General features: G+C 40.3%; 1 protein-coding gene across 2 annotated transcripts in view; it reads left to right on the top strand.

The window, feature by feature from the left end:
* Positions 1 to 15,816, top strand: part of CPQ (carboxypeptidase Q) — a 149,203-nt gene that overhangs the window by 8,611 nt on the left and 124,776 nt on the right. For both annotated transcript variants that reach the window (XM_063172044.1, XM_063172055.1), the window contains exon 2: positions 11,680 to 12,138. In XM_063172044.1, coding sequence (XP_063028114.1) covers positions 11,712 to 12,138 — 427 coding nt within the window. In that variant the 5' untranslated portion in view covers positions 11,680 to 11,711. The remainder of the gene's footprint in view (positions 1 to 11,679; positions 12,139 to 15,816) is intronic.

The following is a 15,816-nucleotide window of genomic DNA, read 5'->3' as shown; positions in this document are numbered from 1 at the left end:
AGGGTGGTGAAACTCTAGCACAGGTTGTCCAGAGAGGTGGTAGATGCCCCCATTCCTGAGGACAGTCAAGGTCAGGTTGGGTTGGGCTCTGAGCAGCCTGATCTAGTTGAAGCTGACCTTGCTTGTTGCAGGGGGGTTGGACTGACCTTGAACATGTCTTCCAACCCAAACTGTTCTATCACTCTGTAGTGACTTTCCTGAAAATCCAGAACAAGAGCAGTTGAACAGTTGAAGATAGGAATGGGAGCATAGCAAAGTTCCTTTGAAGAATCTTAAATAAAAATAACTGTTGGGAGCTTATCAGTATGTGAACTCTAAACAGAAAAAATCCCAGATGCATACTAGATAAATAAAAATTAGTTAATGTTAGCTCCCAAAATGACCAAAATAAAACATACTGTCTTACATCGCCTGTGCCTACAGACAAGTGACATAGGAAGGATGAAAGTCAGCTATTTTCCCTGGAAAACATTTTCAGCTGTGATGTAATAACAACTGGGCTTTTTGCGGCCAGCATCACTGCAACTGTGGGTAACTGTATAAATTCAGCTGCTCTTCTGAAAGCAAAACGCCACTGCTTTTAAAAAGGCCTTAATCTAGGAATTAAGTAGGATGATGAATTTGAGAAATGTAGGCTTCTTGCTGACCTTGCTTGCTCTCCAGGTGTTTATATTTAAGTACTTTGTGCTCAACAGGTATGACTTGTCAGTAAACATGGGTTAAGGGGTGTAGGGTTATTGTTGCCATCAGAGGTGTTTCAGGGAATAACTGGGAAGTTGTCATAGAGGAGTAGAACCAAAACATAAGTGTAGTCACATGTGTTGAAATCATCATCCTGAAAGGATCAGCACTTTATGAAGAAGTCAAAGATGCTTTTCAATGAAGGAGCATTAGTAACTTCCTGTGAACTCTATTTTCACCAATTGCCTCTGCTTGCAAGCTGATGTATATGCTGTGTATTTTCAATAAAATCGAAACCAAGTGTACATGATCCTCCAGTACCAGCTCCATTTTAACTTGGAATTGATTTTAATTAATCAACAAACTGACATTTGCAACATCTGGATTTACTGAAGGATGCAGAGGCGTCATTTTTAACTCACACTAGTAACAGTCAGAGTCTCAAATGTTTGCTAGTTTTTTTTTCCTTGCTGTGGATAAAGCCCTCTGAATTTGATGTAGTTATGACCGAACAATTGTGTGGGTTTCAAAACCAACATTTATAGCTAAATCAGGTAGACTGCTCCAATTGCTTTGTTTCTTCAAGCTTTTGCCTCCTCAATGGTTGATCTTGTGACTAGAAACAGTTTAAGGCCACATTCCCAAAGCTTTTGCTTGCAGAAGGCTATTGTGGAGGAAGAACCAAAGCCAGAGATATCTTAATTCCCTGAGCTCTCTGCTAATTTTGGTAGAACTGTATATAAATATCAATTTAAAGACTGTCAAAGTAGTTTCACTTTTTGTTGTGTACCAGGCATAACTTGTCCAGCAAAGCCAGGAGGAGTTTGTGGCTGTCCCCTGGAATAGCAGAAGGATGGGAGGAGCAGTGGGGGTATGGAAGTGAAGCTGTGGGCTCTCTGGACTCTGTCTGGCTGAAGTCCCTGTGTGCTTCCTGAGCTCAGGTGCAGTCACTGCACTGAGCCTGGTGTGTTCTTGTCAGTGCTGGTGGGTTGGTTTTCTCAGAGGCACGTACTTTGGAGTTTGGCAGCTGGCACCTCTGTGTTTGCCTTATGCAATCTGAACTGTGCAGAAGTATTTAAGATCTAGGAAAACACTCCTGTCTATTTTGTTTTCTCCCATAATTTCTTGACATAATCTAATCTCTGGGTATTATTGTCCAGGTGCTGTATCAGAATCAAATGTAAAGTCAGGGAGATATCTTAACATTTGTAGAGAGGGTTGATCACATTTTGTCACTGTCATCTCTGTATAATTAGTGTGTTTACTCTGTGGTATATCTTGGGGGAGGTGGTTGCTTGGGATTTTTGTTGGTGGTTTGTTGTTTGTTTGTTTTTCTTTTTTCACTTTGATTGCCAGTTGACATTTTGTAATGTGACCATTTGCTTCAGTGCAGCAAGCTTTTGGTCATCTGCTCTTGGTAGTGTCAGAAGAAAGGCGCTGAGTGGTTATGCTAATACTTATGCTTATGGTCTTTCCTGTGGCAGCTGAAGCACTTGGAGGTGTCACTTCTGGGTCCCTCCTCTTCCAATTGTTGGTTATTTTTGTCTGTAGTTGTAAGGCATGTTACCATGTCTGTGCAGTGAGTAGCACGGGGGACCCTGATGACAGGGCTGTGTTAAACATTGCTCACAATAAAAAATGTTTAAAAATTAAAAATAAATTAATAGTGATATGTGTCTGTTGTCTTAGCTGGCTTTTTTATCCTGCAATAGCAAAATGGTTTGACAATTTCTGTCTTTTAAATGGTAGTAAAATGTAATTAGAAGTTAAATACAGAATCAGATCTGCCTTATGCATGGTAAGTGTAGTGCTTCATGATCAAAAGTGTGCTGCACTGGAGAGTAGCTTTGATGAAAAAGTGGTGCTGGAGCTTTCTTCCACATCAGAAAGAGGTCTGGTTTTGCTAATTTATTTCTCAAAATTGGCCAAACCCCAGATTTCTCTCAAACTCTTTAAGTAAAGTGTATTTATCTTGCCAGCAATCTGTTACATTCAAGCTTTTTAAGATTTTTTTCTCTTTCTTTTTTTTTTTCTCACATTTCATTGCATTCTGCAGTTGGATGATGGCCCAGTTGTACATTGCCACTGACCTGTAGCCACTTGTTTCTAATGCTGATATGTTGGAATACAGTGTGGTATTTGAGTACCAGTATTATGCTCTAGTGAACATGATGAAATCACGAATGACATACTTCATAATATATCTCATAGAAAGGAGTATCTTTTCCTACCCCTAATATAAGTAAAGAAATATGTGCATCATAAAGATAATTTTTCTGTCAATTGTAATGAGAAATTCTTGATCCTTCACTTTTTTGTATAGTTGCATTTACAAATTTTTGTTGTTTTGGAAAGGGAAGGCTCATTGGATGTATCCTACAGTAAGGAGGGGAAAGACTAAAATAAAAGTTCTTAAAAAATGTAGCAATATGTAGACCTAACTTCTCAGCTTCACAAAACCACTTTATTGCTTTTTACTGTAGCAGTATGAGGAGCTTACCTTTTCTTGTGACTGTAGAGAAAGATTGTATGAAAAAATATGACAAATGAAATATTCAACAGTTGCAGTTATTTTAATCTGGAAGTTTTGTTTATTAATATTCTCGGATATCTTATATTCAGCATTGCTGAATGATTATTGACTTAATTTTAAATTATTGTGCTACTTATAGTTTTACACTGGGACTGTAGATGTATGAAGTAAAGTAGCTAAAATGGTTGGATACTTTTGAAAATGTTGGTATTGCCCTTTTTTGGTCTTTTTCTTTAAGGTGTTTAATGTGCATAACTTTTCTCTGAACCTGCTGACTTAAAATGAAGGATTTTGTTCCACATTGAAAGCAAAAAGTGCTTTGTAGATGTGTGGTTGTGGAGGCATATTATTCTTGTCACATATGAAAAATTTCTAATTCTGAGGTGGTATATAATATATATTTAGCTGCAAACATCTGGTGCAATTTTTGTTAAAATTCAGTAGAAAAGTTGGTCTGTTGCCCTCCTGTTACACATTATTTAATTAGTAACAAAGGTTGCTTAATTTGGTGATTCATTTTGGCAAATGTCCTGACCCTTAGTAGTGTAATCTGTAGTTGTCTTTAAAACTGAGATTTAATTGTTGGAAGGAGAAACTCAAAGTATTTAGATTTTCTGGCCAAAATCTAGAGCACACAGGTGTCCTGTAGGACTGAACAGCCTTCTGCTGGAACGCTGCTTGGAGGCACATCAGGAAGTACCTGCAAGTGCCAGATGCATGGCAGGGGATTCCCTTTGGCTTTCACAGGCGTGGCAGACCAGCCTTTGTCAGCAACAGCCCTGTACTGACTGTCGCTAACAGAACTTGGTTTGCTCCTGTGCAATGTCTGTCCATCAATTATAGCAGCTCTTGCTATCCAGAGGTGTGGATTGATCATGTGCTGATGGCTCATACCTTCTGCCATAGGCTTCCTCCTGGTAGGGAGATAGGTTTCACCATTTGGCTGGATGCAGTCTGATAGTTTTTCAATAAAAACTCAGAAGAAAAATATTTAACATCTGATTTGTAGGAATGATTTAACTTAATACAGGATGGAAGATGTCTTGTTGAACATGTCTTCAAAAAGAAACTTAGTTTAGAATTTTAGGTGGAAGAAGTTTAAGTACTGAAGAGGTTGTGAGAGAAGATTTCTCTGGTTATGTTGCTTCCTTAAAAAGGGAGCCCTTCTCACCTGTAGGAAAGGCTGACACAAAAATATGCAATTCTGAAGAGTTTGTGTCTCAGTAGTTTAGGAATTTTGTGAAACAGTACAAGATACCTGTCTTGCTTTTTACGCTAGGGCAATAATGATTTGAATGAAGTTGCACATAAAAATACCAGATAATTGTGGCCCTATTCTTGTATGTGTTGATTTATATGTCCAAAATTCCCTCCCGCTCCACTCAGTTGTCTCTCAACATTATCAGTTGGCTTTAGCTATACATTTTGGCATTTAATGTAATATGAACAACACTGTATTTTGGTTTCATTGTTTCCTAACTGCCTCCCATTCATTAAGTATTTCTCTTCAATTCTCATTTAAAAATCCCACTGAATTCCTATCTTTTGCCTCTGAAAAGATAACGTACTCCCTTGTGAGAACTATATTTTCCATGCTTATTAAGAAGAATAATATCAGCTGTTGTGTGGCTGAGGCATTGTTCAGTGCTTGTGGGGTTTTTTTTTTTGTTATTCTTAATTTAATTATTGTCTGGACCACACCACTTAGAGAAGTAGCTGGCTGATCATTTCTGTGGTTTTGCTGATACAGAATTTGGATAAAGTATGCTGGATACAGTATCCAGCACATGGATTATGGTGTGATTCTTCCGGATTATTGCCATCCATTTCAGCAGCAGCTATGGAATAAGAATATATCAAGGTAGCCTGTTACTATTCTGAGGCTTGGAGGTGAGGAAAGAGGGAGGAGTGGCTCCTTTTGCTGCTTCCTTTCTGTGTTAAGCTGTAGTACTTCCCCCATACTGACTATAAATAGGATATGAACTTCTGCCAAATGGGGAACTGTGGCTGCAGTGTCTCTTGGAATGTTTGGATTTTCTCAGTCTTAATCTTTATGGAGTTCTTAAAACTTTTCACTTCCTATTATGTCTAAATAAGTCAGTATCACTACTAGAGCGTATATAGCCATAGGTCATGGATGTATCTTCAATTGTAGAAAATCAAAATAGTTCTTCTGAAGTTGGTAAAAGTAAGAGCTCAGGTGTTTCCTTTGGTGTTTTAGACTTTGTGGTCCAAGTAGTAACATTATCCAAAACCTTATATCCTTGCTGTGTTCTGCTCTTCTTTACCTTAGTTTTATGATTGAAAAGGCTAATTTTAAGGACTTTGTAATGTAAATTATATTTACAACTGTGTGTGTTCCCCAGCCCAAGATTTTCCAACTGATTAAAAGTTCCCAGATGAGGAATTATGACAATTCTGAAAAAGCAGTCTTTGAGGAATGTCTGCTTTTCTGCTTCACTCTTCAAGATCATAAAGCTTGTATTTCCCCCACTTCCCATCCACCCCTCCTCCTTATCTTTATAAGTGATGGAAGAACTCTATGACTTTATTTTTAGGCAGAAATCTCCGCCTCGTTTTGCAAGTTCACCTAGCCTCCCAGCCATCCTACTCCACAGCTGTCACAACAAACTTTTTTCCAGTGCTATTAAATGTATCAGACATCACTCTGCAGCATGTTAGTTTGTTACCCTGGGGCTTTTCAGTCTATTCTCATGTCATCAAAACCACTGTGTGATTTCAAGATTTCCTCCAATCCCTGAAGGAAAATCAAATGGTGGTGAGGAAACTGATAGATACTCTGCAGATCTCTAGCAATTAAGTGGTTAATAGCCTCAATTTATTGTTTTCATTCCTCATTTCCCATAACCATGACTTCTGTGAACTCTCTGTACCCTTTTGTCTGTATTTTCAACTGGGATTTTGGGAAAACCTTGCCACACTGGAGAAGAAGCAGTGCTCTAGCTTTGTTTATCCTATTTTTATGCCCTCTGCTCCACTTTCTGTTATCTGATTGCTGTAGACAGTAATCAATCAGATAGTAATCAATCTCTCATCTGAGAGAGTCTTTTTCCTCTTCCTTTTATTCTTTTCCATCTGTAATATTTAAGTAATTTATATTGTAATGTTTTTAATGGTAGAAATGCCAGTTAGCCTGATTAAAGTTTGGATGTGCCCTTCTTTTATAAAGGGCACCATTGAAAGATGAAAATCCCAATGAGCTTGCACTTTAGCATCAAAGACAGCAGTTAGGTATAGACAAGTTGGCCCCACAATAAGTGGAAGTATCCTTAAAGTAGCTACTAATAAATGTATCTTCTGACACCCTCTGCACTCCCTGCATTGTATTGTTTTGTACATTTCATTCTTTCATGCTAATTTGAGCTGGAAAAGACTTGTTTTCTGCCTTCAGTTTATCTTTTTCTTCCACATACTTAGAACTTTTCTCCCTTGATTTTTTAAGACCCTTTCAGCTTGTGTCTCAGCTCTCCTTTCATATTCCAAATTACACATCTAGTTTGAAAGATATCTTTTGAGCTCTAGTCCAGAGTGCCTTTTTAAGCAGGGTCAGCTGAAGCAGGTTGTCCAGGCCCTAGACAACCATGACATTCCATGCTTAGAGAGGTTTGCAAATGTCCCTGTATGGACACTTCTGCACCATCTCTTTGGCCAACTCTTCCAGTGTTTGACTACCCTCACTTAAAAAAAAAAAAAAAGGAAAAAAAAAGGTGCCTTCGGTGTAATTTAATATATTTCAGTTTGTTTCCATTGACTCTTGTTCTCTTGGTGGGCACCACTGGAAAGAGCCTGGCTGTCTTCTTTGTTCCCTCCCATCAGGTGTTTCTATCTGCTGATTAATCTCTCCCTCTCCTTCTGGAGAAGAAAATAATATTTTCTTCTCTAGACTGAACAGTTAAAGCTTTCTCAGCCTCTGCTGACAGGGATACTGGATACTCCAGTCCCTTAATAATCTCTGTGGCCCTTTGTTGCACTCTCCAGCATGTCCACATCTCTCTCATCATTTCACATACTGGGAAGCCCAGGAATGAAGAAATAATCCAGGTCTGGCTTCTCTAATGCTGACTAGAGGGAAAGATCACATCCCTCTGGCTACTGGCAACACTCCTGATGTGCAGCCCATCAGGCTCTGGTCTTTGCCAACATGAGGTTTTGGACTCATCCTCTGCCAACTCCTTTCCAGCTGGGTATGCCCAGCCTGTCTTAATGCATGGGGGTTAGTCTTCCCCAGATGCAGGACTTATTGAATTTATAAGGTTCCTGCCTGCCTCTTCACACAACCATCTACACAGCCACTCCTCCCAACTTCCCATCATTGGAAGCCACACTCTGTTGAAGTATCTAGATTATTAATGGAGATTTATAAGAGTTCTGGACCAGGTATGGACTTTTAGGGATCACCACTAGCTACCATCTGCCAGCTAGATGTCACTCAGAATCCTCTGATCTTGGCTGTTCAGTTGATTTTCAATCCACCTCACTGCTCATCCAGGCTATACTTCATCACCTTCCCTGAGACTTTTATGGAGACTGTCAACTGCCTTGCTAATGTAAAAGGGAAACAAATCCACTGCTCTGTCCTCATCTACCAAGCCAGCAATTTTGTCCTAGATGAGCATCACGTTCATGATGCAATTTCCCCTTTGTAAATCCATGCTAACTATTCTGAGTCACCTTCTTGACCTTCATAGGTGTGGAAGTAATTTTCAGGATTTTTCTCCTGTCCGCTTGCCAGAGCTTGATGTGAGGCTGACTGGTCTGTAGTTCTTATTGTAGCTCATTTTATTTCTTGCCCTTCTCAAAGATAGGAGTGAGGTAACAAGAGTGGCCTCATAATGAAACCAGCTCTCAATGTTTGTGGGTGCAACCCATGAGGCCCCATGGATTTATATATGTACAGTTTGTTTAAGTGCTACTTGGTCTTCCACACTCCAGACTTTCCCTTTTAAATGTTCTGCTAGTATTTTGCAGGGAAAAATATCTCTTCCTGTGAACTGTATTCAGAGCATTTCCTTCTTTCTGTATGGAGTCAGGTACTGCTATGGCTGGATGCTCTCTTTCTGCTTCATGGACAATAAAACACATTGAACAATTTTGATTGCCCTGTTATTTTTTATTAATTCAGCTTGCACTGTGAAGTTCATTTGCTGAGTCTTAACTAGTTAGATGTGGAAAAATAAGTAATCTCCTTTGCTAGATGATGCACTGGGGTGATAAAGTTGCAGAGACTGGGAAAACAGATGTGTAATTCTTTCCCCGGACTAGCAGTGGAGTGATTCTCTATTGCAGTCTGAGTATGATGTTATTTTACCCAGCAGGGAAATATTTCAGATAGCTGCTTTTGAACAGATTATGCTGGAGTATTCAAGGAAAGCACAATAAATTACATTCCTTTTTTTTTGTTCTTGACCAGGGTTTGAATTAGTTATGTTCCTCTTACAATGCATTGGAGGCAGTGAAATGCTGCGCAACACAGAAGTGTTGCATCCACAAAAGTTGTGGGAACATATGTGTTCTCAGTGTTGAGTGGGAAATTCCTGGAAGAAGTATATCTCTTAAATGCAGGTCCTCTGGGGCAGTCTTTGGAGTGTGGATGCTGCTGGTTTTGAATGACGCTAGGAAGAATAAAGAAAACATGTCTTATTTAAGGGAAATGTGATAACTGCAGTTGCATCCGTCCATTGAAAAAAAAATGCATGAAGTTGGTAGCTGGGGGCTCTTTGAGGTGGCCAGTGCTATTTAGCTAATCCCTCTGTGCCTTCTGCGTAACAGCTAAGTGTGTCTGCCTTTTCTGGTAGATTTTGCAAACTCTTAAACAAACAGACCCCCAGACATTAGGTTTTTGAAACTCAGAATTGTGTTACTCCAGTCAGCACTTACCCATTTTTTATGCTGGCTTCTTTGTGCATGATGAACTTCACAAAAATCAGGGAACAAGCATGTTCATCCTGAGAAAATGACTGATGTCTCTAGAGGAGGATGTCTAAGAGCATGTAATTAACTGGCTAAGGGAAAGTACATGAAGAAAGTGCAGAGCATAGCAATAAAAATACACCAATACTCTCTGTGTAGTATAACCACAAATAAACAGTAACTCAGACTATAAAAGGCATTTTGCAGTTCTCAGGCAGTGTCCTGACATAACCCAAGTCTTCTGCTCCTGGTTGTGTAAGACCTTTGCCTTGTCTGTCTCAGAGAAATCTCTGTGATAGATTTATCATTCAGAGATAAAATCAATGATGATTTTTTGTCATTTTGCAAAAAATGATGCTTCACTGTGAATAACTTATTACTTCCTTGATCTCAAACTTAGGGGACATTTGGATAGTTAAGGAGAATACCTTAGTATTCCTCTATTGCTAGAGCTATTGTTTAAATTGCTGTTTATGAAAAGACCCATAAAGGTCTATGAAAAGCTGACAGTTTGTGTTGGTTGTCATATGATCTAGGCTTGGTGACTCCAAAATGATTGTATGAGTGGTTTTTTTGTGGGCATTGGGGTGTTTTAGTTTATTTGTTTCTGAATTTTGGTGGTTTATGGATCCTGGAAATGTGGTTAGTATTCTGACTCTTTCTGTGTTTTATTTCTGCATTGCACAGCCAGTGTTTCACATGGCATCTCATGGGTGCATGCCTGGTGGCTGTTTCAGATGGCATCTTATGGGTGCATGCCGGATGGATTATCCCCCCTTTTTGGGAGCTGATCAGAAGCTCTCATAAATGTTTGGGTTGCCCCTTCCCACAGACAGCACAGGGAGACAGGGCATGGGGGTTTTGGTCAGTTCATCACTGAGATTTTCTTCTGCTGCTTGGGGACAGGAGTCTGTCCCCTGTGAGGCCATGGGGTCCCTCCCACAGGAGACAGCTCTCCATGGACTTCTCCAGTGTGGGTGCACTCCCATGAGCAGCAGCCAAACCCCACCTGCTGCACCGTGAGTCCCTCCCACAGGCACACAGCCCTCCCAGAACTGCTGTGGTGTGTGGGTCTCTTTCCATGGGCTGCTGTCCTCCATGAACAGGCTGCTCCAGCCTGGAGCAGGGGCCTGCTCTCTCCACCAGATCACCCACTGGATCACAGCCTCCTCCAGGGATCCACCAGCTCCAGCATGGGCACCTCCCCAGGGGCTGTGGGTGGATCTCTGCATCCCTCATGGATCCCCATGGGCTGTGGGTGGATCTCTGCATCCCTCATGGATGCCAACGGGCTGTGGGTGGATCTCTGCATCCCTCATGGATCCCCATGGGCTGTGGGTGGATCTCTGCATCCCTCATGGATCCCCAAGGGCTGTGGGTGGATCTCTGCATCCCTCATCCTTCTCTGATTAGGAGCAAAAACCCTGTGACTTTGTTTGGATTTTCTTCTCAAGTATGTCATCACAGAGGTGTTACCAACCTCTCTCATTGGCCCAGTTTTGGCCAGCAGTATGTCCATCTTCAGAGCCATCAACCATTGACTCTGCCAGACATGGTGGGAAGCTTCCAGCAGTTAGAAGAAGTTAGGTAAGAACAGTTAAGTAGATGAAAAGAAGTAAAGTATTATAATAATAATGATGATAATAATAAAAAAATTAAAAAGCCCAAGAAAAACAAGTGATGCACAGTCCAATTGCTCACCACCTGCTGACCAATGCCCAGCCTTTCCCTGAAAAGTGATCAGGCCCTTCCAGTCAACTCCCCCAGTTTGTGTACTCAACTTGGTATGGAATATCCCTTTGGTCAGTGTAGGTCAGTTGTCCTGGCTGTGCTCCCTCCCAGCTTCTTGTGCAGCTCCTCATTCACAGAGCATGAGACACTGGAAAGTCCTTGATTTAGGGTAAGCACTGCTTAGCAACAACCAAAACATCAGTGTGTTATCAATGTTATTCTCATGCTGAATTCAAACCAGAGCACTGTATCACTTACTAAGCAGAAAATGATCTCTATCCTAGCCAAAACTAGGTCACTGGAGGCATTGGAGCTAAAGCTTAAATCTTTTTAGTACAATAGAAAGTACTTTTCTGATTATGAAGATGGAGATCAGGAAGAACTTTTATTCATGAATGGTATAAGAAAAGTTTTTGTCTGGATGTTTTGTGTAAAGGCATTTGATTTGACACTTCTGAAGTCCTGCTCCTAACAGAAAGGAGGTGCAAAACTCCTCCTGCATGGGAGCAGCCCTGGGTTTTGATGCTTTGAAGAATGTGTTTATTTAAAGAGATGCAGCATTCCAAGAATATTTCTAAAGACCACAAAGTTTGTGTCCAGTGGTCTAAATATCTTTTTCATTTGCTTTCAATAACTCTGTCTTCAAGTTGAGTTTACTTTTCTGCTAGTTCTGATCAAAGCATTTTCATGATAAACTAATTTCATTTCATTTCTGTCTGCCAATCCAAATAACTAAAAGTATTGCTGATAGGCATATGGTTTTTTTAACTTTCTTTTTTTTATTATTTTTTCCTCTCCAACAGGCCATCTGTGGAAAAGAAGAAAGAGAGAAAGAATGAAGCACTTATTCTTAATATTTCTCATGAATTTATTACACCAGTATGCTGGGAAATCTTTGAGAAGAGATGGAAGTTCCCTGAAGTCATTTGAAGACATTAAAAATGAGATAGCTGGCTATACTGATATTGCTAAGGCTATTATTGATCTTGCTGTTCATGGAAAGGCTCAGAACAGATCCTATGAAAGATTAGCAGTTTTTGCTGACACCATAGGACCTAGACTTAGTGGTTCAAAAAACTTAGAGGCAGCCATCAAATATATGTTCAGTGCCCTGCAGAAAGATGGGCTGGAAAATGTGCATCTAGAGCCTGTGAAAGTACCACACTGGGAAAGAGGAGAAGAGTTTGCAGTGATGCTGGAACCAAGGAATCATAGCATTGCTATTTTGGGACTTGGGAACAGTATTGCAACTCCTCCAGAAGGTAACACTTCCTTTTGGAATTACATGTGACTTGCTTTTTAAGAGAATCTGTATTGTACCCCTGATAACTTCTCTCAGTAGTCAAACTGTGCTTATCTTCTTGCTATAATAGTTCTGCAAAACAAGATGCTATTTTCCTAGGACTTTGCTATTATGGCATAGTTGTGGCTGGTGCAGTTTAGGTTAATAGAGTCTGGTTGAACAGACTTGTAAAATTAGAGTTGATTCCTGAACTTTCCATTAAGTTTATACCTTTTTTTTTTTTTTTTTTTTTTTTTTTATTTTTTTTTAACACTGCTGAACGTCATTTGCAAAGATTCTGGTCCTCCATTGTGGTTGGTAGGAAGAAAGTTCTCCATGGGGTGTCAAGTTGACACATGATTTCTCCTTCTCTTCATGTGCCCTATTTTGCCAGGCTCAGCCCTTCACTCCTGTGAAAAGCAAGGCAGCAGGAAAAGGAGGTGAGCTTGGAGAGTTCAAGCCCCTCACTAAACCTAGCAGTTGGTATCTGTGTGCCCTTCCCTTCCCTTCCCTTCCCTTCCCTTCCCTTCCCTTCCCTTCCCTTCCCTTCCCTTCCCTTCCCTTCCCTTCCCTTCCCTTCCCTTCCCTTCCCTTCCCTTCCCTTCCCTTCCCTTCCCTTCCCTTCCCTTCCCTTCCCCTGTCTCATGCTCAGTTTGGAACTCACTGTTCACACTGTTTACATGCTCACTTTGTCACTTTCCTGTCACTGAACTGTGTGTTGCCTTTTAGATGATCATGTGTGATATGTCACTCAGGAGCAAGAATAACCATTAGCTGCGCTTAACAAGATTCTGGTCTTTTAAACGCCAAAATATTAGATTGCCTACAAACAAAATGATTTATAAGATTCTCTATTTGTACTTATTGATGTGAGGCTTTGAGGATTGTTATTTAAAGGCCAGATGAGAACCTTCTTCTGTGACTGCTCTCCATAAAAAACAATATACGTATTCCTAGACCACTTCAAAAGCATTTGTATTCCTTTATGAGAAAATAAATTTAGTTTAGGAAACAAAAGGTAACATGATACTCATAATTTTTTTTATGAATTGTAAATTTTTGTGATAGCAAGCTTTCTGTTTGAAATGAAACAACATATAAAACTGTTGGGTTTAGAAAAAATATATAGCTCGTCAAAATGCAACAAATAAAATTGGGTAGTTTAAGATATGCTTGGAATAAATTATACTTGGTTTGCAAAACTGCTGCTGTGAATTTTATCTAAGACAGTTCTGTTATATTGAGGTAAACACATGCCTAAAATGCAAAGCAACTAGAACCATTACTATCTGTTTGTCCGATGAAATGTGCAAGGTTTAGTATTTGATAGGAGAAAATTTAGAGCAAATTTTAAGCCTACAACTTATTTTGTATTCTTTCCAGCCTTATTCCACGCTTCCTAAAAAGTAAGCTAAAATTAAAAGGTCTTTTTTGGTGTTTAGGAACTGTTGCTGAACCTGAAAAGAGAACCTGCAATTTAATTTTGGCAAACATCTTCACATCCTGAGAAGTCTGTTTTTCATTTCTCTTTCTTACTTGTGTAGTTATTTGCACTTGCCAGGTTTTACTCCTAGGTTTGCTTTTTTTTTTTTAGTGATATACTGAATTTACATGTTAAAAATACTCAGGCTAATTATGTCCTTCTTTTTCATCTGTAAAGATCTGGTATAATGAAAAATATGATTGTATTATCCAGTGCTGGTTCAAAACCCCCACATAATTCTTTCTCACAATTTCACTTTCCTCTGAGATCTGCCATGTTTCTGAAGAGGTGTGTGTGTTGGTACTAGAAGACTTTATGGCAATGAAATCTCTCACAAAAGACTGGGACATTTCTCACACTTCATGGAATAATTTTGATTAAATTACTTACCTTCTGACTCTCCTACCATTTGTGCCTGTTCTGATTTCTGCTGGTCTCATCTCACTGTATGCAAACTGTGACAGGTTTTTGTGCTTGGGAAGGTTGTGTGGGGTAGCTGATCCCTGGTGAGCACTTGGCTCTTGTTCTGATCACTGGACCATCCTCCTGGCTGATGGAAATGTCTCATAAGAGCTGCTCATCACCAGCCTCTGCAGGCAAGGGAATCAAAGGCATGCTGTTGGGAAAAGTGCCTGTCCTAAAACTCTCACTCATACCAAGCATGGAATAAAAAATGTGTTTATTATTATTAATAAAACCACTGCATTATCACTTCTGAGGATTGTCACGGTGCCTTATTCTTAATAAAAAGGAATAGAAGGCTGCCTTAAATGGCATCAGAAATAGTTGAACAATTTCCCTAATTGAGGGATTATCAGCAGTTCTGATACATCTTGTTCTAGGCATGAAGTTGTGGGGGTATGACTCTTCCTGTAATCTAAACAATGCAACTCAATATGAGATGCCTGATGCCAGTTCTCCTGTTGTTACAGTACTGTTGTTACATGGGATCAAACTAGGGAGATCTACTGCTGCTGTGCTGAGCTTTGGCAGAGGGATGTTTTAAAGGCTGAAGCCTGTCCTTCAGATGTTGGCTCTATGATGATTCTTTGCCTCTAAAGTGGAATGTGCAGATGATTGCTGAAGTTGTTTGCTGTTAGCTTGATAGTTACTACTTGTTTTAAGTCAGTGTTCCTGTCAGGATATGTTCCTGACCCCTCAGTTTCCAAACCACTGTCTCAATACAGCCCAAACAGATCCCTTCCTTGACTCTACTGATGCCTGTGAGACAGAGTTGGACTTCTTGTCTTTTAAGGTCTCTAAATGGGGTTAAAGTTAGAGGGGCTAACTCCCCCATCCCAGCAGGAGGTACAGGAGACCATTTCTTGCTTTTTCATCTTTTCAGTTATGTCCTGTATTCCTCTCTTCCCGTGATTTGGCCCCAGGCTTGTGGCCCAAGAAGCTAAGAAAATAGCAGACATTGACAGAAGCTTAAAACTTGGTGCTGGACTTGGTGTCCTTTGGTTCTCTCAGAGCCCCTCCTGAAGCTCAGCACCCCAAGCAAGTGCTCAGGAGGGCTCTTCATTACCATAGCAATAGCCTAAGGGCAGTTAGAAACCTGGGGTCCTTGGGGTTGCTTTATGATGCTGTATCCCCAGTTGTCTGTTCTGTTTGTGCTGGATATTGAGTTTTGCACCTTTAAGACTGGTTCTGAGAGTGAAGAAGGGGGAAAAGAAAAGCACAGTTTGTTTTCAGAAACTGCACTCACTCCTCTGAATTCCTGCTCCTGGACTGTTGTCTGCAGCACGGACAGACAACGTGAGAGCTCTTCTTTGCTTTTTCGTTAGGTTTTTTTTTAGCTAGCTGAGGCAGAGAAGTTCCCTGGACTGTGTTTTTGCTTTTTCTTGAAACTGTTGAAACCTGCTGTGTATTGAAAACCCAGAAAAACACTGGGACCTCACACCTGTGGCCCATCAGGGTTTGGGACACAGCATTCTCCAGTGCAGGAGGGACTGATAAGAGACTGAGCAAGCTGAGTTACACCCCATGACAAGGACTTTCCTCAATTTGCCATCTCTTCAGAACATCGAGAGGTTTTATTGTTTAATATTCATTTTTGATGCTTGTAAATACTTTGCTTGTTAAATAAACAGTATCTTCCACTTTTCTCCAAGGAAATATTTTCCTGAACCAGCTGGGGGAGGGGCCACTTGAATTTGCTTTCTAGAGGGACCC

Source organism: Melospiza melodia, chromosome 1 (genome assembly GCF_035770615.1).
Source record: "Melospiza melodia melodia isolate bMelMel2 chromosome 1, bMelMel2.pri, whole genome shotgun sequence".
Classification (NCBI taxonomy): domain Eukaryota; kingdom Metazoa; phylum Chordata; class Aves; order Passeriformes; family Passerellidae; genus Melospiza; species Melospiza melodia.
The sequence above is the reverse complement of the archived record's forward strand: the minus strand, read 5'-3'. Positions and strand labels throughout refer to the sequence as shown.